General features: G+C 40.1%; 1 protein-coding gene across 8 annotated transcripts in view; it reads left to right on the forward strand.

Moving 5' to 3' along the window:
• LOC140731787 (RIMS-binding protein 2-like) overlaps positions 1 to 26011 on the forward strand; it is a 311475-nt gene that overhangs the window by 179602 nt on the left and 105862 nt on the right. For 7 of the 8 annotated variants that reach the window (XM_073053584.1, XM_073053582.1, XM_073053583.1 and 4 more), the window contains one exon: positions 11675 to 11809. In XM_073053584.1, coding sequence (XP_072909685.1) covers positions 11675 to 11809 — 135 coding nt within the window. Of the gene's footprint in view, positions 1 to 11674; positions 11810 to 14730; positions 14748 to 26011 lie in introns of those variants that run through there. The other variant, XM_073053588.1, reaches the window with a different exon arrangement.

The raw sequence follows: 26011 nt of genomic DNA on the forward strand, positions 1-26011 counted from the left end.
TGCTTCTTTTGGTTGCTCTTTGAAGGTTTATAAATGCTTCACAATCCTGTCTTGCCACTAATTTTTGTGTTGTATGCCCTTTCTTTTGTTTTTACATTATCTTTGACTTCCTTTGTCAGTCACGGTTGTACTAATTTGTCATTTGAGTATTTCTTTGTTTCTGGAATACATCTATCCTGCATCTTCCTCATTTTTCACACCATTGTTACTCCGTTGTCATCCCTGCCAGCAGCTCCTTCCAATTTACTTTGGCTATTTCCTCTCTCATACCACTGTAATTTCCTTTACTCCACTGAAATACTGTTACATCAGACATTACGTTCTCCCTATCAAATTTCAAGTTGAACTCAATCATATTGTGATCACTGCCTCCTAAGGGTTCTTTTACCTTAAGCTCCCTAATCACCTCTGGTTCATTCCATAACATGCAATCCAATATATTTGATCCCCAAATAGGCTCAACAAGAAACTGCTCTAAAAAACCACCTTGTAGGCATTCAACAAACTCACTCTCTTGAGATCTATTACCAACCTTATTTTTCCAGTTAGCCTGCATATTGAAATCTCCCATCACTATCATAACATTGCTCTTTTGATACACTTCTTCTATTTCCCATTATAATCTGTGGTCCACATCCCAGCTGCTGTTGGAAGGCTTGTACTGTCTATAACTGCCATCATGGTCCTTATACCTTTGCAGTCTCTTAATTCAACCCACAAGGATTCAACATCTTCCAATCCTATGTCACATCCTTCTACAGATTTCATACCATTCTTAACCAGCAGAGGCAGACCACCCTCTCTGCCTACCTTCCTATACCTCTGATACAATGTGCGACCATGGACATTGAGCTCCCAGCTACAACCATCCTTCAGCCACAATTCAGTTATGACTGCAACATCATGCCTGACAATCTGTACTAGTACAATAAGAACATCCACCTTATTTCTTATACTCTGTGTATTGAGATATAACACTTCGAGTACTGTATTTGCTATCATTTTTGATTCTGCATCCCTAACGCACTGATATTCACCCTGCTAGCTGCAATTTTGTCCTATCCCCTGCCTGCCCTTCCTGACAGTCTGACTGCATGCTATCTTTTTTTAACCATCCATCCTATCCCGAGTCCCTTCACTCATTTTCCCTCTCCCCTGCCAAGTTCGTTTAAACTCTCCCCAGCAGCTCTAACAACCAACCCTCGAGAATATTGGTCCCTCTTGGGTTCAGGTTCAACCTGTCACTTTTGAACCTGTCATACCTCCCCAGAAAAGATCCCAATGATCGAAGAACCTGAAGCCCTGCCCCTTGAACTAGCTTCTCAGGCACGTATTAATCTGCCAAATCATCCTGTTTCTACTCTCACTGGTGTGTGGCACAGGCAGCAATCCAGAAATTACTACCTGGAGGTCTTGCTTCTCAGCTTTCTACCTAGCTCTCAAAATTCTCTTCTCAGGACCTCTTTGCTTTGCCTTCCTATGTCATTGGTACCAATATGTACCAAGGCATCTGACTGCCCTCCCTCCCTCTCCAAAATGCTGTGGACATGATCCGAGATGCCTGTGACCTTGGCATCAGGAGGCAACATAACATTTGGGTGTCCCGTTCATATCCATGGAACCTCCTGTCTGTTCCCCTGACCACTGAGTCCCCCATCACTCCCACTTCCCTCTTCCTCCTCTTGCCCTTCTGCACCATGGGCCTGTGATTAGTGCCAGTAACCTGGTCTCCGTGGTGTGCCCCTGGGAGGTCATCCCCCACAACAGTATCCCAAATGGTATATTTATTATTGAGAGGAATGGCCACAATAATGCTCTGCACTAAATGCTTTTTCATATTTCCATTTCTCCTGACAGTAACCCAGCTACACGGCTCCTGCAATGTATGGGTGTCTACTTTCCTGTTACTCTGATTAGTTACCTCCTCACTCTCCCGTACAAGTCAAAGATCATCTACCTGCTGCTCCGGATCCCTAACATGGTCTTCAAGGAGCTACAGCTGGATGCACTTTCCCAGATGTAGTTCCCTGGGAGACTCTGGGTCTCCCAGGACTCCAACATCCAGCATGAAGAATACACAACATCCATTTACCACTCTAGGTACAATAAAGAGAGAGGGTAAAAATAGGGAGTCTTAACACAAGCTTACCCAGAGCCAGTGCCTCTTTCACCTGAAGCCTCCTTTGACCCAAAGCCTGACACTCCTACTCTCGCCACTGGCCTACTCCCAACAATGGCTGCTCCGCTTGTCCCTTCTGTACTTCTAATCAAGCATCGCTGATCTGCAAAAGAACCTCATCACTGTGGTCTGCTCCTGCCACTGATTGGACTGCTGGAATAGGCCTGAACGCCCATGAAGCTCTCCTTTTAAACAAGCACCACCGACCTGCGAGAAACCTCGTCACTGTGGCCTGCATCTGCTGCTGATTGGGCCGCTGGCTAATTACCATCCAGCCTGTCTGCTCTGTCATCAACAACATAACAGAGGCTGTTATTGACAATAATATTAAAGGGCATTCACCTTCCATAATCTACTTGCAGATCTTCAGTTTACATTTCCCTGGGTTTAAATGGCTCCTGACCTTTTTAAAATCTTCATTATCATGTAGAAGGACATGGGCTGTGACCAGTGGTATGCCGCAAGGATCGGTGCTGGGTCCTCTGTCTCAGATTTTTTGGATTAGTATGTAGGTGGCATGATTAGAAAATTGGTAATGCAGTAGACAGTGAAGAAAGTTAATTAAGGTGACAACAGGTTATATATCAAATAGGAAAGTGGGCAAGGGAATGACAGATGACATTTACCCTAGATAATTGTGATGGTGAATTTTGGAAAGTTCAATCAGGCAGGACAGGGTCCTGGCAAGTGTTGGAACAAAGAGACCTTGAGGAGCAGGTATATAGTTTCCTGAAAGTGACAACATAATGTCAGTAGACAGTGTAGTGACAAGGGCATATGGGAGCTTGCCATCATGTGCTAAGACTTTGAGTGCAAGATTTGGGATGTCATGTTACAAAAAGGGTATAAAATAGATTCACAAGGATGGAAGGGTTTCGGCCCCAAATGTCGACTGCTTTTTTCTATAGAAGCTGCTTGGCCTGCTGAGTTTCTCCAGAATTGTGTTGCTCAGATTTCCAGCATCTGCAGATTTTCTCTTGTTTTACAAGAATATTGCTTGGATAGGAGGCTTGAGTTATAAGGAGTTTGGATAACTTGGTCTCTTCCCAAGAGTAAGGAAAGGGTCATGTAATAGAAGTATACAAGATTAGGGGAGATATGGAAAGAATAGATAGCCAGAGCACCCCTGCTGCTCTTAGAGGTTTTCCTTGGTGGATGTGTCAAAAACCAGAGAGCATTGACTTAAGGTGAGAAGAAGGAATTTTAGTGGGGATCTAAGGGGTATTTTTTTCCACACAGAGTAGTTGGAATAAGACCATAAGACATACAGTAGGAGCAGAATTAGGCCATTCGGCCCAGTGATTCTGCTCGGCTGTTCAATCAGGGCTGATTTATTTTCACTGTTAACCCCATTCTCCAGCCTTCTCTCTATAAACCTTGAATATCCTTACTAATTTTTTTAATTTAGCAATACAGTGTGATGTATGCCCCCTGGCCCTTCGAGCCATGCCACACTGGTAATCTCCAACAAACCCGATTACCCCTAACCTAATCATAGGACAGTTTACATTGGGCAATTAACTTGCCCAGTACATCTTTTGAATGTGGGAGGAAACTGGAGGTCTCCGAAAACCCACGTATTCCACTTAGAAGAGGTTCAGTGACTCCTTACAGACAATGCCAGAATTGTTCTCCTGAACACCCCAAACTATAATAGCATCATGCCTCATCAAGAACCTATCAATCTCCACTTTAAATGTTCCCAATGACATGGCCTCCACAGCCATCAGTGAATTGCACAAATTCACCACCGTCTGGCTAAAGAAACTCATCATCTCTGTACTAAAGAGACATCCTTCTGTTCTGAGGATGTGCTCTATGATACTGGACTCACGGACTATTGGAAATATCCTCTCCACACCCTCTTTTCCTGGCCTTTTTAATATTCAGTGGGTTTATCCACCCCTCATATTCTAAATTCCAGTGAATACAGGCCCAGAAGCATCAAATACTTCTCATACATTAACCCTTTCATTCCATAAAACCATAAGACATAGGAGCAGAATTAGGCCATCTGGCCCATTGAGTCTGCTCCACCATTCAATCATGAGTGCTCAGTGGTTGCAGTGTGCACTAGCTCCAAAATGCTCAGTAGTTACTCACCCAGGTTGCCTGAACCTGTGGTCTCCATTACCAAGAAAAGTAAGTGCTATAGACTCAAAGTTCAAAATAAATTTATTATCAAAGTACAAATATGTCACCATGTGCAATCCTGAGTTTCATTTTCTTGGGGGAATTCACAGTAAGTACAAGAAACACAATAGAATCAGTGAAAGATCACACCCAACAGAATGGACAGACAACCTATGTAAAGGAATAGATATAAAAAGGAATAATAATAATAAATAAGCAATAAATATCTAGTACAGTACAAATACTTTATTGTCACCAAACAATTGATACTAGAGCGTACAATCATCACAGTGATATTTGTTTCTGCGCTTCACGCTCCCTGAAGTACAAATCGAAATACATGAAATGAAGAGTCCTTGAAAGTGAATCTGTATGTGGTGGGAACAGTGCATTGATGGGATGAGTGAAGTTATCCCCTCTGGTTCAAGAGCCTGATGGCTGAGGGAAAATAACTGTTCCTGAAACTGCTGGCATGGGTTGTGAGGCTCCTGTAGTTTTTTCCTGATGGCGGCAGCAAGAAGAGAACATGGCTTGAGCGATGTGGGTCCTTGATGGATGCTGCTTTCATGAGACAGCGCTCTGCTTAATGTATTCAGTGGCAGGGAGGTCTTTACCTGTGATGGACTGAGCTGTACCTGCTACTTTTTGTAGGATTTTCCTTTCAAGGGCCCTGGTGTTTCCATAATAGGCCGTGATGTCTGTATACCCTCCACCATACATCTATAGACGTTAGTCAGAGTTTCAGATTTCATGACAATCTTGGAAAACTTCGAAAGAAGTGGAGGTGCTGCCGTGCTTTCTTTGTAATTACACTTACCGGTACATGCTGGGCCGAGGACAGATCCTCCGAAATAATAAGAGTAAATAATAAGAATAATAATAAATAATAATAAGAATAATAATTGAGGAATTTAAAGTTACTGACCCTCTCTACCTCCGATTCAACAATGAGGACTGGCTCATGGAACTCTGGTTTCCTTTATTTGAAGTCAATGATCACTGCCCTGGTCTTGATGACTTTGAGTAAGAGGTTGCTGTTATAGGATCACTCAGCCGAACTTTCAGTCTCCTTCCTATATGCTGATTCGTCACCACCTTTGATTTTGATGTCATTGGTGTCATCGGCAAACTTAATTGAATTGAATTGACTTTATTTCTTACATCCTTTACAGACATGAGGGGTAAAAATGTGCAATGTGCAATCACAGTAATTTACAATAATTTATAATAAATAGAACAGTCAAGGTAACATAGAAATACACTCAAATCAGCATGAGTTAATCAGTCTGATGGCCTGGTGGAAGAAGCTGTCCCAGAGCCCGTTGATCCTGACTTATATGCTGTGGTACCATTTCACGGATGGTAGCGGCTGGAATAGATTGTTGTTGGGGTGACTTGGGCCCCCAATGATCCTTCTCTGTAAATGTCTTCTCTAATCCTTCTCTTTAAATCTCTCTGTGAATGTCCTGAATAGGGGGAAGTTCACAACTACAGACACGCTGGGCCGTCCACACCACACTCTGCAGAATCCTGCGATTAAGGGAGATACAGTTTCCATACCAGGTAGCGAGGCAGATAGTCAGGATGCTCTCAATAGTGCCTCTGTAGAAAGTTTTTAGGATTTGAGGGCCCATACCAAACTTCCTCAACTGTCTGAGGTGAAAGAGGTGCTGTTGTGCATTTTTCACCACACAGCTAGCGTGTACAGACCTTGTGAGGTAGGTGCCAAGAAACTTAAAGCTGTTTACCCTCTCAACCCCAGATCCATTGATGTCAATAAGGGTTAGCCTGTCTCCATTCCTCCTGTAATCCACAACTAGCTCCTTAGATTTTGCAACATTGAGTGAGAGGTTATTTTCTTGATACCATTGTGTCAGAGAGATGACTTCTCCCTGTAGGCCACATCATTATTGCTTGAGATTCAGGTAATCAATGTAGTATTGTCAGCAAATTTAATTAGCAGATTAGAGATGTGGGTACTGACACAGTCATGGGTATACAGAAAGTAGAGGGGACTTAGTACATAGTCCTGAGGGCTCCTGTGTTGAGAGTAAGAGGGGTGGAAAAGAGGGAAACCACCCTTACCACCTGCCAGCGATCTAACAGGGTTAAGACTGAGGTCTTTGAGCTTCCTGTCGAGCCTGGATGGAATTATGGTGTTGAATGCTGAACTGTAGTCCAAGAACAGCATTCTCACATAAGCATCCTTCTTCTCCAGATATGGAAGGACGGTATGTAGAGCAGTGACTATTTTGTCGTCTGTTGATCGGTTGTGTTGGGGGTCCATTTTGGGTGGTAGCATGCTGCAAATGTAATCCTTGACCAGCCTCTCACAGCATTTGCTTATTATTGAGGTGAGTGCGACAGGATGCCAGTCAGTCAGGCATATTACCTTGGTCTTTTTTGTTACAGGGATAATAGTGGATGATTTAAAGCAGGAGGGCACTCTACACTGGGAGAGGGAGAGATTAAAAATGTCTGTAAACACCTGTCAGTTGTGCTGTGCACATCTGTGGCACTTGCCTTGGGATGCCGTCTGGTCCCGCAGCCTTGTGACTGTCTACTCGTTGGAAACATCTGCGTACCTCAGCCTCAGAGGTGACAAGGTTGCAGGTTGTAGCAGTGGCTTTCCTCGGAGGCTCAGAGTTAGTGACATTGAACCAAGCGTAAAAGCAATTTAGCTTATCTGGGAGAGAGGCCGCTATGTTGGTGCCACCACTACATTTGGCTTTGAAGTCTGTGATGGTATGCATCCCTCGCCAAAAGTCACATGTGCTATTCGTTGTGAATCTCGACTCAATCTTGTCCCTGTATTGTTTCACAGCCTTGATAGCTTTGCACAGATTGTAGCTGCTTTTCTTGAGCTCCAGCTGATTGCCAGTATGTAGATTGCCTCTATGCTGTGCAGTAAGTGCTGCTTGCATGGAACTATTGATCCAGGGTTTCTGATCTGGGAAGACCCTTACCGACTTCAGGAGGACAACATCATCGATGCACTTCTGGATGAAGCACGTGACTCCATCTGTGAACTCAGAGACATCCTCATCATGGAAGACATTCCATTCAGTGTCCTTGAAGCAGTCCTGCAGCATGAAGGCCAATTAGTCGGACCAACAGTGGATGGTTTTAACTATGCCTGCGTCTTGTTTCAGCTTCTGCCTATATGTCAGCAAAAGCAGGATTGAAGAGTGATTTGATTTTCCAAAAGTTGGGCGAAGGGAAAACTTTGGAGAGACTTTTGTCAGTGATGCTCAATTAAAGTCACCAGCAACGATGAAGGCAGCCTGTGTGCAGTCTCCAGTGTGTTGATGGTCTTGTCCAGTTCCTTGAGAGCCAGGTCAGTATCAGCCTGCAGCGGAATGTACACCGCTGTGATGATTACAGCCATGAATTCTCTAGGCAGCCAGGGTCTGCACAGCAGTACTGGGTATTGCAGGTCTGGGGAACAAAAGGATTTGAGGGCATGCACATTCTGGCGGTCGCACCAAGGATTATTGTCCATGAAGCATACCCCTCCTCCTTTACTCTCCCCAAAGAGGTTTTTTGACCTGTCCACTTGGAACAGGGAGAACCCAGAGGGCTGGTATCTCCTCCATCAGCCAGGTCCCATGAAGCACAAAATGTTACATTCCTTTGTTTCTCACTGGTAGGAGATTCTGGCTCTCAGTTCACACAGCTTGTTATCCAGGGACTGAATGTTAGCCAGGTGTTTCCTGGGGAGCTGTGACGTTGGATATGTGCTTAGCCTCACAGTCAGAAATATAAAGTGAGTAGGGCAGGGAGCTAAGCACTCAGTCTTGTGGTGCACCTGTGCTGATGGATATTGTGGAGAAGATGTTGTTTGCCAATCCAAACTGACTGGGGTTTACAAGTGATGAAATTGAGTATCCAATTGCACAAGGAGATATTGAGGCCAAGGTCTTGAAACTTATTGATTAGCTTTGAGGGGATAGTAGTACTGAATGCCAAGCTGTAGTGCAAAAAGAGCATCCTGATATATGCACCTTTGCTGTTGAGATGTTCCAGGGTTGAGTGAAGAGCCAGTGAAATGGCATTTGTGTGGACCTGTTGTGCCATTAGGCAAAATGCAGCAGATCCAAGTTGATTCTCAGGCAGGAGTTAATATATTTAATCACTAAACTCTCAAAGCACTTCATCGCAATGGACGTAAGTGCTACAGGTCGATGGTCTTCGAGGCAGGTTACCATGTTCTTCTTAGGCACTGGTGTAATGCTTGAAGCAGTTGAGTACCTCAGAGTGCCGAAGCGAGAGGTTAAAGATATCAGTGAACACTCCAGCCATTTGATTAGGATAGATCTTTTGTACAAATGTACTTGGCCATGTACCCCATCTGGGCCAGATGCTTTCTGTTGGTTCACCCTCCTGAAGGATGCGCTCACATCAGACTCAGACCAAATTCACAGGGTCTTCAGGGACTGTGGGAGTTTATGAAGATTCCTCTATGTTTGACAGTCAAAGCAGGCATAAAGGCATTGAGCTCATCAGGGAGCGAAGTCTTGTTGTCACCTCTGTTGCTTGGTTTCACTTTATAAGAAGTGATTGCATTCAAGCCCTGCCGCAACTGTTGTGCATATGATTCAGTGATTCAAATTTCATGCGGAATTGCCACTCCTCACAAGGGATGGCTTTCTAGAGATTGTGTCTGGACCTCTTGTATATTACTTGATCCAGACCTGAAAGTTCTGCCAGCATTTTGTGTTTGTTATTTATTTCCAGCATCTGCAGATTCACTCGTGTTGCCTCTGAATGCCACTGATGTGGCCCTTAGCAGATTGCGGATTTCAAGATTCACCCAAGGTTTCTGGATTGGGAAAACACTGAATAATTTTGTGGGGACACACTCATCTATGATTGTTTTTATAAAGTCCAGGACAACCATGATGTATTCATTCATATCCTTTTTGTCCTTGAACATGGCCCAGTCCACTGACTCAAAGTAATCCTCTGCTTCCTGCAACTGTCCTTACCTCTGGAGCCTTGCTCTTTATCCTCTACTTGTGTGCAGGTAGGAGAAGGGCAGTCAAGTGATCAGATTAACAGAAATGCGGCCTAGGCATGGAATGGTAGGAATTCTTTATCATGATATGGCAGTAGTCAAGTGTGTTGGGACCCTGGTGCTGCAGATTAAATGTTGACAATAACTGGGCAGAGATTTCTTCAAACGAGCCTGAGTGAAGTCCCTAACTATAATTTGAAATGCATCGAAGTGGGCTATTTTTGTTTCATGATGGCAGCATTCAATATCTTGAGTGCCTGAGATCAGCTTTTGGCAGTAAGTATGTTGCGGTCAGGATCATGGAGGAGAGCTCTCTTGGTAAGTAGAATCATAGGACTTAATCGTTAGATATACCAGGCCAGAACAACAAGAGTATGGCAAAATGGCCACGTCCGAACACCATACTGCCAAGTCCGAGCTCCACAAGCAGGAACAATATACGGTTTCTGTCTGAGTCACACATTACTGCGACTCAGAAATATAATGCCAGTCATTTTCATAGCTGGATTTAAATCCATGAACAATCTACTCAAAGGTCCTGTGGGGATACCTTCATTAAAACAATGGCCATGATCCACTACCTTCTCAGTGGCAATGAGGGTTGAGCACCAAATGATGTTCTGGTCAACTGCACCAGATCTCAAAAAAGTATCATAAGGAATTGACTCTTTTACATTCATTATTCTAGGCTGAAGCAAATTAAACATGAATGGAGAAAAGGTATAACCCTAATGCATCTGCAAAATAGCTTGTTGTTTTCAAACCTACAGCAATCATATCTCATGCACTGTACTAAACAATGATCTCAGGGAAATTGGAGGCAAGGCAATACTGGAGGATGCAGAGTGAGTACAATGCTGACAGGCATTATGGTTAATAGTTTTCAGAAGAGTTTAAGGATCATTTTGTTTACTAATTTTCTTTAACATATCAGAACTATTCCCTGTGACAAATAATTCTGCATTCAGGCAAGTTGCCATATAAAGTAACTTATTCCAAACACACTTTGTTTTGAATTGCTAGAAACTTACTTGTAGTTACTTGTATATTCTGCTTATTCTGTGGTGCCTGCATTATGTTGTCTTTTCCTCATCTTAAGTTTCTTTTTGGAAGTATTAGTCACTTTGAGGCTGCAGTTTTTCTATAACCTGCACATTCTCTCTTTACATGCCATTGACATTCTCTTTCCTTATCATTGAACTGTACTGAGTCTGCCAGGTCTTCCAATTCAGCAGGAAGGTCAATGTTAAGTCTATTTCCCTTTCCAGAGATGTGGCCCAAGATGCTCAGTATTTCCAGCATTTTCCTTTTTTTAATATATTTGAATTTCATTATACATAAATTTTATTTTTGTGTGAGTCAATGTTCTGAGTCATCGGGCAGAGTCAAGTTCCAAGTTTAATTGTCATTCAGCCATCATGACACCCATGAACACAACCAAATGAAACATCATTCCTTCAAGGCCAAGGTGCAAAACATAGTACCAACATTCATATACAGCACAAGGCACATACAGCACATAGGAGTAAACATATTACAATTACAGAAATAAATAATATTCCCCACGTCTCTGAATCCATGAATGTTGTTGGCAAGAGCAAGCCCGCAGAGTCTGCAGATGAACATATCCAGCTTTTCTTTCACCGAGTGCACGTAGGAGGGCAACACAGACACACGCCGCACTGACTCTCAATGCTTTTCTCCTGTGTGAGGGCAAACAGGCGACACTGCAGCACCAGGCCTCGTCCATGCTACAACCGAGGTCACACAGCTCCCCCACCATTGGTCCTGCTCATAAACCATCGAAACAGACTTGTATCTTTCCATGTTATCAATATCCAATTGGGTCTTACAATCACAAGAAAAATGTCTAAGATAATTACTCCTGTTAGATTAAACACAGCCTTCCTTCAACCTGGCTGCAAAGCCTTTCTGTAGCAGCCAGCAACATAGTCCACACCAAGTCCAGCTCCCTGCCAACAGATGACTCAGTGAGGGGAGACCTGCAGTACTTGAAGTTCTTAATGTTCAGCAGTGTCTTGTGATTTAAAAAAAAAGACAAAAACATTTTTGGTTGTCCTTGCAGAGGCTACTGAGTCTGAACATGCCTCCATCTTACCGGAAAATAGAGTTTGATAAACACTAATACTTCTCTAACTCTAGCAGTCTTCCACTGAATCTGACCAACTCCGTATATTAGTAAATGAGGGTTTCCAAGGAAAAATCTTATAAACAACATGTTCCAAAAATATGTGTTCTCATTGATCAGTCTTTTGAGTTCCTATTTCAAGGCATAAATTTCTAGAATAAATCTGAGCACATATTCTCTTCTTATGTCTTCACAGGAGACTCCAGATCAGTTAAAACAGAGTGACTTTGAGCGAGTGCTGAGAGAATCTCAAAAGGAAGTACTGCGGCTGCAGAGACAGTTAGCTGTTGTGTCTCTCCAAGGGTCCTCTCACTTGAATGGTCCAGGGACTGTGAGTAAAAAGCACATACATCAAGATATTTACCTCTTGCATTTGTACTTCTTTCAATTTTGCCTGTATTAACAGTATTTCACCCATTCTCTTTTCTGTCCTGAAAAAAAATTGTTCTCCATTCTTTTTTCTATCTTGTGTACCTGTACTCTCGCACTCATCATTCCATATATCACCTCCCCACCCAAAATTTTTGATCAAGAAACCAGAGAAAACTGTAGTGGGAGCATTCTTCCACAGTAGCCAAAGTAACCATTCCACACAAAACATAGTAACATAGAGAATATCCAAATCAAAGAAAATGTGAAACAAGATAGAGCAGGTAATACAATTTGCAAAGATTAAAAGACCGATGTACACATCTGGTGCTAGAGAATTCAGGGTGGATGCTATGGGCCTTGAGCAGCACCTGGTGAAATTTGCATCCATTGAACATTTAAAGCATGAAGGCAAACTTCATTTAGATTTGTGTCAAATAAGACCAGAAAAACATTAGCAGTAACTGTGACAATTGTCAGAATGTTAACATTGGCAATGTGTTATATATAAGACAAGTAGCAATGGACAATGATTTAGAGAGGTCTTCTCATGTCTGCCAGATCTGGTGGAGGTAATATACACTCAGTAGCCACATTATTAGGTACCTCCTGTACATAATAAAGTGACCACTGAATGTATGCTTATTGTCTTCTGCTGCTGTAGCCCATACATTTCAAGGTTCATTGTGTTGTGTGCTCAGAGATGCTGTTCTGCACACAGCTGCTATAATGCATGGTTATTGTCACTTTCCCATCAGCTTGAATCAGTCTGGCCATTCTTCTCTAGCCTTTCTCCTTAACAAGGCATTTTTGCCCACAGAACTGCCACTCATTGTATGAATTTTGTTTTTCACACCATTCTCTGTAAACTCTAGAGACTACTGTGCATGAAATTCACAGGAGATCAGCAGTTTCTGAGATACTCCAACCACTCCATCTGGCACAGCAATCATTCCACAGTCAAAGTCACTTGGATCACATTTCTTCTCCATTCTCATAATTTGGTTTGAACAACTAAAACTATTGACCATGCCTGCATGCTTTTATGCATTGAGTTGCTGCCACATGATTGGCTAATTAGATATTTGCATTAATGAGGTGTACCTAATAAAGTGTCCACTGACTGTATACCTTGTTAATGAGAGAAGTTAGAGGAGAATGGCCATACTGGTTCAAGCTGACAGGATAGTAATTCAAAAAACCCTGTATTACAACAGTGGTGTGCAGAAGAGCATCTCTGAACTCACAACATGTAAAGCCTTTGAAGTGGATGGGCTACAGCAACAAAAGTCCATGAATGTCCATTCAGTGGCCACTTTATTACGTGCAGGAGGTACCTAATAAAGTAGCCACTGAGTGTTTATTCTGCTAGAGACTTCCTACATTCTCATAGTTTGCTTTCCCTGTTAGCCTTGTATAGACAACAAATTTGTCTATGTTTTATTCAAATATCAACACCAAAGTCACTAATATTGATTATAAGTGGCTGAGGCCACAAACCTTCTGTGAATCCTATCCACTGAGCTTGCAGCACTCAAGAGCAACGACATCCGCATCAGGGATGTCAGTAATATTGATGTTCATTGTGCAACACACCTTCTGGACACTGCAGGGGAGTTTTAACCAAGTAGTACCTCTAAAGGAATGTTGTCTTAAAAGCAGCAAGAGGTTTCCAGTTTAAGAAAAATACTTATAATATTTTATTCTCTTTCAGCTGCCACTATTTTATAACTAACCAAGCTGCAGACCTTGAACTGTTTGTTGGAAGTGTACAGAATTACCAAAATTTTAGTAAATACTGTAATTCCAACATCTGCAACTATAGCTAATCTACCAATAAGTACTGTGAAGCCATCTTAAAGTAGATGTTGTTCTGTGTTGATTTTCTGTGACTACAGTCTAATTTAGACCCCAATTATGTTTCCATTCCATTACCACAATGCAACACTGAGTCCATTTCCTACTTCGAGTTTGACAAAGGCATCTGTAAATTACCTAGGGTATAACCCAGACCTAACCAGTTATCTAAAATTAAACGTGGAGTTCATTATCAATTAACTCAATCTAACACATAACCCTGACCCACTTTCTCCACTCTTCTCCTGCCCTACCACTTCCACTGTCATTGCTGGAACTCTTGGTACTCAGCTGCTCCTTCATTGTAGTGTTTCGAACTCAGCTGTGACGGTGAGACTGTTCGATTGAGCTTCCTTCCTGAACTCTGGTCCACCCCTCTCTGCTTTCTTTGATTTAAGACCCTCCTTAAAATCTACTTCTGTGACTCAGTATTCACTGACTCCTTGATAACTTCCTGTTTTTGCCCTGTATAATTTTTTTTTTGAGAGACTACCTTTGTCAAGTGCCTTGGACAGAATTGATTTTTTGAGATATTTTAGTGTGATAAGCTCGATTCTTGAATTCACCGTTTCTATTGAAGTACTAATTTGAACTGATCAATTAGAATTTACAATTTACACTAGTTCTCCCTCCCAGTCAGTAAATGCAGGAGAGGTTGCAGCTGAGCTAGAAGCAATCATGATACCTGATAAGACAGTTACATGGATTTAGGCACTACCATGATGTGCAAAAATGGAAGGGGAGGTTTGGATCAATCTATTCACAACTGCTACAGTATCTACCCCACTTGCTGATCTCATATTTGCCTTTCTGCTGCAAGCTATAATATTAAATGTAATGCTAATTTCTTCTGAAGAAATTTAATGGGTTGGATTTTCCTGTTGAATGCTTAGATGTTGCCTCACTCTCCATCTGTGACAGTGAGTCTGCCCTATAAATCCTTTGGCTGTTGCTTGGTAGCAGCAGGGGCTTTGTCTGGTTGGGTACAGCATCGTCAGCATAGGCTCTACATTCTTTCTGCTTGAATTACTAAGAAAAAGAAGGTAATATTCAAGATGTTTTTTTTTCAATTGTATTAAAATTTCAACATTATTTTATCATGGTGTTTCCTAAGAGCTTGCTTAGAATGTTCTTAACTTTTGGCTTGCTGTCTCTCCATTACAGAACTGGAGCATTTTAATATTTAATATGCTTCTGATTGATTGCATTACTTGCTCTTACATTTATGACTCCAAGAAAGAGTTCATATAAAACAGGCCATGACTGTGCTACATTGTAACTGTAATGCATGTGTTCCCAAGGCAGTGTTATATGGAGGTTTATTGTTTATTTAATTAAATGTCTTCAGGTTTTGTTTTAGTAGTGTTGATCTTACCTGCAGCAATTCAGTATAGATAGAAATTGAATGTAAGGTTATATTGCTGTTCGTGTAAGAAGGTAAAGACCACAGATCTCACCATAAGAGAATGACAAAAGAGAGTAGAATGCTGGAATAAAACTTCTGGTTGATTTATTTATACTATTTATTTTCTATTATTCTGACTTTGTGCAAAGATAGGTAGCTATAGAAGAGGATTTTTTGTCTTAGTCCTGCATTATCTGATGTTCAAAGAAGTGTGAATCTGAGCTAATGTTAATTGTTTTTGGGAGCATTCAGTATCTGAAGATAGATTATTCACTGGAAGCATCTTATGTGTGAAGTTTTATTATACATTAGGTTCATTGTATGTGTGAAGTTTGGTTATTTATTGGAACAATTTATGTCGGAGTTTTGGGCCTGGGCAGCCACTGCCCAGGTTATGTATCTAACCCAGGTCAAGTTTCTATTGAGAGCAGATTTTGCCAGACAACTGGAATCAGATATCTACAGGGACAAATTCAATAAATCCTTTGAAGGTTCATAACTAATCTCAAAATTTATTGTATGAAAATCATGAAAGTATTACCGAGTTCTTATTATTTATAATAACTAAACTACAATTTAATAAAATAACTGTTTGTGGTTTGTCTGGAAATTTTAATACAGAATGCTGTTCTTCATCTTGCAGATCTGCCTGAGAAATTCATCGTAACTTTAGTTTAATGTTAATCTTTAAATTGCACCTATGTTCTGGGTTAAATACTCTCCCCTACTTTGTATCTGAAGTTTCTTGTTGATTTACATAGACCACAGTGTCTGATTATTATGTAGCTCTGAGTGAGCAAAATGCTCAGATACAAATGCACTATCTAAAATTAATAACTGCATTAATATTTTATGAAACAGTTGGATTTTAAGCAAACATGGTTCTGTGCCTATTACTGTAATTGAGAAACAAGGTGACAGTTCCAGACGTATTGTGGTTAAGCTTTTCCTCTATAAGCATCAATAAAGTAAAGATGATTTTAACAGGTCGCAATTAGAACCATTCTGTAACAGAAACAATTGAATCAATGTGTGTATATATATGTTCGTATGTATATACATACAGTGTGTGCAAAATATTTATACTTATTATTACAAGGATCAATAATAGTTAAAAGGGTATTTAAAATGTAAGCAAAACATTAGTATTTGTTTCTGAAGGAATAGAATTGAAAAGCACAGAAATCACATAACAAATATTAGTACGTAGCTTGGCCATTCTTTCTGTTCTCTGCTACTTTGGCCTCTATAAATAAGGAACTATAAACACACTAACAAAGATATAAAAAAAATACATTCATGTTCTATATCATGTTCTTGGTCTTCAGCAATCAGCATGTGCAGTGTAGCACTGAAACAGGAGTGGACTTATTTTTATCATCATGACATTGGTGGTTGGTCACAGCTAGGCAAAGGCTGTGGCTGATTTGTTATTGGTACCCTACCAATGAATAGAACAGTTTGAGCAAAATAAATAACTGCAGAAACATTTCAGCAGTTGGAAAACTGAAACACAAGCAGAAAATGCTGGATGTTTGGTGGATACAGAGGAAAAAAAACAAAAAAAAAATAGAAAAATGTGTATAGCCACATCTGTGGTGAGGGATCATTAAAACTAGAGTGAATAAACTCTTCTCTGGCTTACGGCTGGGTACAGGTACCGATTCTAACCAATTATTTAAATACCTGTACCCGGTTGAAAGCCCGAAAGGAGTTTATTTGCCATGTGCACCGGGAAAGCACAAGATCCTTTTACAACTAGAGTGTTTATATGAAATTGTTAAATTTAGTATTAAGCTCTGAGGGCTTCCATGTGCTCAGTCAAAAGATGAACTGTTTTCCCTCAAGCTTACAATGAGCAGTGTTGGAGCAATGTCGGAGGCTGAGGTAGATTAGTGGGAAGGTAAATTAAGTTACAGTCAGCTAAGTGGAGGTGATTCACTAATTGGTTACCCAATCTGCATTTGACCTCTTCAATTTAGAGGAGGTCACACCATGAGCGGCAAATGTAATGCACATAATCGGAAGAAGTACAAATTAATTGCTTCACCTGGATAAAAAGTTTAGTTCACTGGATCGTGGAAAGAGGTAAAAGATCAAATATTGCACTTCCAGTTGCTTGGGAGAGTGGTATGGGAATAAAAATGATGGGAGTTTTAAGAGGACACCTTAAAGGTAAGTGTAGAAAGTCTTGTCAGCAGAGCAGATTAAAAAGATATACAGTATATAGGAAAATGGAATGTTGTTCCTAGAAGAAGCTCAATGAGAGATGTGTCAAGATAGCTGAGTACATTTCACAGTTTCTCTTTTTCTAATGGATGTAATGACATGATTAAAGAAGTAAAGCTTTTTAATGCCAGGTACATTTTATCAACAATGCAGATCTGTAAAGAACCTTGCATTCCCAATTGTATAAGCCATGTATCTATTTTCTGTCATTTGGAACCATGTACACTATCTATTTTCTGTCACTGTGGTCGGGGCGTGGTAGAAGCCAATGAGTATAGTTACGCTTTCTCATTTTGTTAGTTGTTTAGTGTAGTTGTGAGGGGTTAAGCCGCAGAGAATGATTTTTTTTTTGTTGACTGCTATTAGTACACTTATATACGCCAGCTTAGTATCAGTAAAACACTAATTTAGTTTGACCACTTAGTTACACTAGTTGCAACATTATTAGAATACTAACTGGATCGCTAACTTACTTTGCTAATATGAAAGTTATATTACTAATTTAGTTTTTTTAGTATTTCATCACTATAAGATAACTTCATAGTATAACATAGTCAGCTGTATGAAAGCAGGTAGAGAACATTCATTTGGTACTTCAGCTATGCCCTATACCTCATGCTTTCCTTTATGACCTCCAGAAAACCCAATCTTATTTGCTTGATCCTCATTTGAGTTTTCAATTGTCTATATGAACCTGCTATTTGCTATTTCATTTTAATCTCTATTTCTTTTGTCATCTGAGATCCAGCTTTGAATTCCTTGATTTCACAATAGAAGGTTACTTATCTATACCTCAAACTGTCTCCACCTCCATGAATGACAGATTGAAATTGTGGTTCGTTGAGCATTCATGCATTTTAATTCTGTCATTGATTCTACTTGCCAAGTTGTTTTATCAGTATTTCTTTCCTTGGAAATTAACCATCAGAGTGAAGTATGCAGATGCAGATATGTGGGCACTAGTAAATAAGGACGTAGTAACTGCTGACCAGCCTAGTCTCTCTGCCAACTTCCATTATATCTTGTTTCCCTAAATACATCAAATGAGATGATTATCATTGCAATGTTGCTGACAGAAATCATAGTTATATTGACCTACAGGTACCGGTGTCCCCCCCTTTACAAAGGTAGAGCGTCTTTATGAAACCTTTCTTAAGCTGAAATGGAGTAAAGTGAAGAATCATTAATTTATATGGGAAAAATTTTTGTAAAAGCGGAAATCCTCCTTGTAATGCGAAAACAGGTTACTAATGTAGGTCTTTTGTAAATGCGAAGTGGCGTAAAGCGAACATTCTAAAACAGGGGACACCTGTAAGCCATATTTTGTGTATTCTGCACCATTTTTGCTTCTGTGGAAAGAAAAGAATATAAGGAGACTGGAAAACACATGTAGAAGACTTGTAGCTGGTTAATTTTATTTAGTGTTTTCGGTTCTTTTCAGCAACTAGAGGAGTGAAGATTTAAGTAGAGACCGCCAGTCTCTGTAGATGGAAGACAATGGAAATGATCCTAAGGCAGCTGAGTAATTTTTCGTTCTGATGAAAGGTCATTTGTTTTGAATTTTCATTTCTACCTATGTTATCTAACCTGGATACCTCCAAGATCTTCAGTGCTTTGCTTTTGATTAATTTTTAATCTGAGAGTCTCTTGACTTAATATCTTATACAGCTCATTATCTGGCACTTTTGGATGCATTCTATGTAAAGCAGGATTCTGAGTAATGCAATTACATCCTCAGGATTACTGAGCTTGTAACCCTAAAGATGTAATTGCATTACTCATAATAAAGTCATACCAAGTTATTTGGAAGTGCAAGGAAGGTTTTCATTCCTTTACAGGGAGTATGCCTGTGCTTTAAATCATGTATCTCTCAGAGATTCGTGTAGACTGACTATAGTTAGTGTAGCCACAGAAGAAGACTGAGATTATTACTCTTTACTTCTCAGTATTTGCTGAGGAGAATATCATGGATGCCAAAGAAATTAGTGTAATGAGCTCTTGTGTCATATACATATTACAAAGAAGGAGATATTTGCAGCCTTGAAGTACATCATGTTGGTCTAATCCCCTGGGCCTGACTAAGTGCACTCCCAGAACTTAGGGGAGGCCAGGGAAGAATCGCAAAGGCCCTTGTAGAGATACTTGCTTTGTTGTTAGCCTCTGGTGAAGATATATTAGACTGGAGGGTGACTAATGTTATCCCATTGTTCTAGAGAGCAGCAGGGACAGAAGGGAACCTGTCCTCAGTTGCAGAGAAGTTACTGGAAAGAATTCTGAGGAACAAGATCTGACATCACTTGGCTAGTCAAGGCTTGATCAAGAATATGCAGCATGGTTTTGTGCACAGGAGGTCATGTCTGACAAATCTTTTGAAGATCATTGAAGAGATAACTAAGGGGTTTGATGAAGGTGGGGTAATGAATATTTGTCTCTGAACTTTAGTAAGATATTTGACACAGTTCTGCATGGAAGGCTGACTTGGAAGGTTAAATCACATGGGAATTGGGGAGCTATCATGATAGATTCAGAATTGGCTCATTGATAGGAAGCAGGTGGTGATGGTTGAAGGTTAATTCTTTGACTGGAGGCCTGTGACTGTGGGCTGCCTCAGGGATCAGTGTTGGGACCTCTATTCACTATTTATGTAAATGATTTGGATATGAACGTACATAGCACCGTTAACAAGTTTGCTGATGATACTAAATTAGGAGGTTATTTGATAGTGAAGCAGGTTACAATGAATTACTAAGAAATTACTAAGAGACCTTGATCAGTTCCTTGATCAGTTTAAGATATGGGATCAAGAATGACAAATGGATTTCAACCTAGATAAGTGTGAGGTGATCTATTTTGGACAGTCAAACCAGGGTAGGACTTGCAGAGTGAGTGATAGGGCAGTGATGAATGTTGTGGAAGAGAGAGACCTGGGAGTACAAGTAAGCAAGTAGACAGGGTGATGACAAAGATGGTTAGCATGCTGGCCTTCACTAGTCAGGGCACTAAGTTTAGAAACTGGGGCATTATCTTGTAGTTTTACAAGTTATTGGTGGTGCAGTACTTGGGGTATTGTATACAGTAGTGGTCGCCAACCCGTCGATCGCGATTGACTAGTCGATCTTCGAGACTTTCCCAGTAGATCCCAAAAACAAGTGAAAATAGATGGGCGCCGCCTCTAAAGCTGTTTCGCACACCGAATGTTCGTGGGGAATCCAGTGCTAAAATATTCACAGATGACCTAATTTGGGCTCAGCATTTTGTAAGTATCAGAGCAGCTACCGCGCTGCGTTCTGCTGAAACAAATTTTTGTCGGCCGATAAATCCTACTGGGGTGGGGGGGTGGGGGGTGGGCGTGCGCCCTGTCGCACTCATTGTTCGATTGCTCTCTGCGGACTGTGACCGCCGCGGCCCCGGCACGGGGACCTCCTGACCTTATCCTCTCACCCGACCCACGACCAACCACACCTGGTCAAGACGTCTGGCGGTGGGTGGGTGGGAAGCTGGAGCTTGGACCCGGAGGCTGTCAAATGAGACAATGAAGCCCTCAAAACTGCTTCAGTACCCTGAGTCTAAACACCCTGCACTTAGAGACAAACCTGCTGAGTTTTTTCAGCGGGAAAAAATATGAGCAGCGCAGGACAGAATCTAAGTGCCGAGAACCGCAAAAACTAAATTGCAGAATAGACTGGACATAAGGAACCTGCTTCGAGTATCGCTGAATTCCCGTCGTGTTTAACACCCTGCCCCCCCCCCACCAGTCGGCCGGTCTGCAAGAATATTGTCAATATTAAACCGGTCCGCGGTGCAAAAAAAGGGTGGGTACCCCTGGTGTTTATACATTATTCCTACTTCCCAGTTGCGGGGTTTTACTTCTGGTCTTTTCTGCCCTGGTGCGTATGCGTGTAACCAATTGATCTGGGGTCGATCTTGCCTTTTACTAAGGCCGAGGTAGGGGATCTTAGACTTAAAAAGGTTGGTGACCACTAGTGTACAGTTTTGGTCACCCTATTAAAGGTAAGACATTGTCTGACCTCTCTCATTAACAAGGCATTTTAGCCCACAGAACTGCAGTTAATTGGATATTTTTTTGTTTTTCGCACCATTGTCTGTAAACTCTAGAGACTGTTATGCATGATAATCTCAGGAGGTCAGCAATTTCTGAGATACTCAAACCACCCCTTCTAGGGGCAGCAATCATTCCACGGTCAAAGTCACTTAGATCCCATTTCTTGACCATGTGGCTACATTTTTTATGCTTTGAGTTGCTGTTACATGATTGGCTGATTAGTTATTTGCATTAACGAGCAGGTGTACCAAAAAAGTGGCCGCTGATTGTATATTTTGCTATCATTGGGTGCTCCAAAGCAGTGTGGAGAAACAGGGTATGGATATGGAAAAGCTGTTCTTTTAATTTCAGGTTTATTATTGCTTGAAAATTACTTTAAGAACTGAAGACTGGTTCTTGCTTATGACAGGGAGCTGAGCAAGGAATATTGGTTGGAAGTTTAACTTGCGCAAAAGCTACTCTTCGATCCCTGGAAATGGCAGCTATTCTGTTAGAAAACTGAAATTGGTAAAGACCACCCCCCCTTTCAAGCTCTGGGCAATGAATATCGAGATGCACCAATTTTCCAGCAGGCTCCAAACCTATTTCAAGGCTATCATTACGTAATTTACTCTTGAGAGGGTGAAGTAATTTAAGTTCCATGATAAACACTTCCATCATGGAAGCATAACAGTCAACCATCTCAAAAGAATAGTTTTACTATAGATTAGCTCACTCTTCAAGTTCATCAAGTATTTGTACATTAAGACTTGGAGTGTGCTGAGGTCGTCTAATATCTAATATTCCTCTATAACAGAATAATGGTGTGTTCTTTTGGATAAATTGGTTACTCCATTCATCAAACCAATGCAAACTGGTTTAATTGATCTGCTTCAGAGCAAATTGCTACTTTAAAACAATTCATTGTGAAAATCCAAGAGAAATTTAAGTCAAAGTGCATGTCTCTTATGTCATGTCACTGAGGGATGATAGATACTGATTTTATTAATGTGCATATTTAACCAAGTTGTTCTGTGCACAATTATATTCATATTTTTTCTCCAAAAATGTTAATTTTTCCTTTTAAATTTATGTATTTTCTAGAAGAAACAGTTGTTTGTTGAGATGAAAGTACTGAAAAATATGCTTCTTTAGTCTTTTATAATGTTACTTAAGGAAAGAAAAAAGATATCCTTTTGGAGTCTATTTTGAAATGCAGAGAATTGACAAGAAAAAGGTTACTAAACACTGAATATTAAACAAATCAAATCAGGTTTAATTATCATTCAGCTATACATAGATACAGCTGAATGAGACAACATCCTCTGGGGCTAAGCTGTTCTTTTAGTTTACACATTTTCAAGAAACTATTTATAAATACTTTAAGGAAAAACTCAGGTGTTTTACTTGGTGTAGGTGGCAATGGATACTTAAAAGAACACTGGATAATGGAGCTGGAAAAATAAAATACTGATTCTTTTAGGACAACAGATATCTAAATTTACCTCAGAAGGAAGAACATAAGATCATAATTTCTGTATTGTTACTGGTACTGAAAATGACTTTGTTCTTCTTGTTAATTCTCTTAATAATCTGTGTGCTTTCACCAGTAGATGGATCAGCTTCTGTCCAGTTATTTCTAGGGAACTAACTCGTGTGTGAATTTTTTCATAGCTGGAACGTCATTGAAGATTTTGGAAAATAGGGAAACATTAAAGGGACCAATACAGGCAGGCTGAGATGACTTAACCACTGTGCTTATGTCTTTTAAACTCGATGTTTGTAATAATCATAATCATAAATGAGAATTAGATGATGTGTTATAATCCAGAAAGAGCATTTTTATTTCTGACCATCCTTCATCCCAGCAACCATGAACAGTACTTTACAGAGTGGTCAACTTCTAATATTAGTTCTTGAACTTTTCGGTTGGTATTAGTTGAAGCTTTGAAAAGATTTGAAAAGCATTCTTCTTGCTTTTTTTTAGCCAAGTCAATTCAAGATACAAATATTGACTGCGGGATGTTCTAAGTTGTATACTTGGCTAATTTATAGTTTAATCCATGAATCTTTTGTCATATTTTCTTTATGACAGAAGAAGGCTATAGCTATAGATTATGCTGGCTTCTGCTGCGATCCTATCATTGCCATTCCCCCACTTATTTCCCTGTAACCTCTTTTCTCATACATGTCCTTCAGCTTCCCAAAGTATTACATTTTCTTTTGGAATTTACAAGACGCATTCTTGAAGTGTTTAACTTTTGTTTATTTCTTTCAAATGCCAAACATCCTGTGCTGCACTTTTAGCTTGTTTGCTTTAATTTCAAACTTCTAGTGTTCAAGATTTATTTTTCCTAGATTCTCAGTCTTGATGAACTTTGATATCAGCTAATATTTGTCAATCATTTACAAATATGACACACAGTTATGAAGAAGCTGCTTCCCCATTAGCACGAGGTTCAGAGGACCAACTTGTGAAATTTACTTACAGAGCTTTCTGGTTGCAGAAACTGTTGTACCAAAGAAAATATTATTTTTGTAGTGTCAAATACCACTGTTAGTTGAATGGAAAATGCCATCTTTCAGGTGCTAGGTGTTACAGAGATGGTAGCAGTCTTGCCTCTAAGTAATAAGGATCTGAGTCTGTTCGGTTTTAAACACTTCATCTATTGGCAAATATCCAGGCTGAGAGTCCAGTGCAATACCATGGGACTGCTACACTATCGTAGATGCTAACTTTTAGATTATTTTTATCTGATTAGAAGTTAAGGAAGAATGTGTAATGCTGGATCTCTTGGTCACTATTTACTGTTCACTCAACTTCATTAACATAGGTCATTTGATCATTTTCACATTGTTTGTTGGGCATGTTTGTTGTGCATTTTGTTCATAACAATGATTACTATGTTCCTGAGGCTTGACTAATATGAAATAATTGTAATACTTGCTTTAAGCTTTCATCTTGAGTGGTTCACTTAATTAAGATTTTTGTGTATCCTCTGGGCTTGCCACAGTTGGCTTCCTTTGTTGTAAAATAGTTACTTAGAATTTCTTTTTCCCTTATTCGGAATTTATACTTTGTAAAAAAAAAAAATAATAATAAATCAGTTTCAGAAATGACTGAAGTTGTTTTACACCTTGAGTTTTCAAGCTTTTATTTTGTGTAAGTATACTTTGGTGAGCCTATATAATTTGTTCAGAAAGCAAGTTACAAGCACATGCCAAATTACTGAATTGGGTCTATTACACCATTATTCCTGAGGATTTAGGCTTTGCTTTGCATTAATGTGTTAACATAGCAAGTGTCAGCTGTGGCTCAGTTGTTCTTAGTCAGATGATTCTTGGTTTAAGTCCCATTTCATGAACGTTCGCATAGACATTGGAGTTAATACTTCAGTTCAATATCTGAGAGTGTGCTGCACTGTCAGAAGGGGAGCTAAACCAGATGATCTCTCAGATGGACTGGATGCAATGACATTAATTTAAAGAAAAAGGAAATTACTTCCACTCCATCATCACAAATCCCCACTATGTTCTGGCCAATATTTATCCTTGGGTTAATACTTATGATTTTGGTCATTCATCATATTGCAATATATGAGAGCTTGCCACATGCAAAACACAAGCTTTTCTCTCAGGTTCTTGTCCTGACTCATTGCTATTTTCTACTGATGTTCCACGTGTGAGATGCCCCCTAAAGCGTACACATTTTCAAGAAACTTAAAACAAAAACTCTGGATCCTGGAAGTTAAAATAAAAGCGAAATGCTGATCTGATCAGAAAATGCTTTGCAGGTCAGGTGGCATCTGTGGGAAGAGAAACAGTGAACTCTGGCAAATGGTCACAGATGCAGCCTGACCCACAAAATATTTGCAAGATTTGATGATACAAGTTTTGAGGTTTATCTAGCATAGAATTGAAGTGGGGTAGACTCAAATGTAATGTTGGGGAAACCTGTTGATAAGGAGTTAAACCATAGAGCAGAGGGCAAGGTGCATCGCACATAGTTATCTGCAAGTAGCTGAATGCAGATGGTTCTCTTTGAAACTACTGGGAACAATCAGCATGATTTCTCCTGGATTTTTAAAATACTAGTCTACTGTTCATGAGTGGATACCGAGGACATATCTTACTGGCAGTAAACATCTGAGTCTAGTGATGAAGATTTAATTGCTACAGTACATTCTCCAGAGAGCTAGCAATGCCTTACATTCATCTTTGCTGGCTATCAAAATTATTAGGATTTCTAAATAATTATGAATGTGTGATTTTTAATAATAATAAAGTAAAAGAAAATCTTGAAATATTTATGTTTTAATAATAGAATAAAATCAGCGAACTCCTTAAGTGCTTTTAGATAATTAAAACCCCTAAAAACATAAATTGTATATCCAAAAGAAGGAATTTACCTTCTTACCTTCCTGCGTCTACAATCATTGACATTAATGGGATCACTGATCCTGCTGCAGGAAGTAACTTGGCATAAGATCAGAGAAGTGTTTCCCAAACATTTATGATTGGGGATATCCAGGGTAGATTGATCTGAGCTAATGCAGCAGAGGATATTGAAACTCACTGATGGTAAGCTCAGGATTTCAAAATAAGATTGCACATGCATGGCAGCCCTGGAC

This window comes from Hemitrygon akajei, chromosome 8, assembly GCF_048418815.1.
Source record: "Hemitrygon akajei chromosome 8, sHemAka1.3, whole genome shotgun sequence".
NCBI lineage: Eukaryota > Metazoa > Chordata > Chondrichthyes > Myliobatiformes > Dasyatidae > Hemitrygon > Hemitrygon akajei.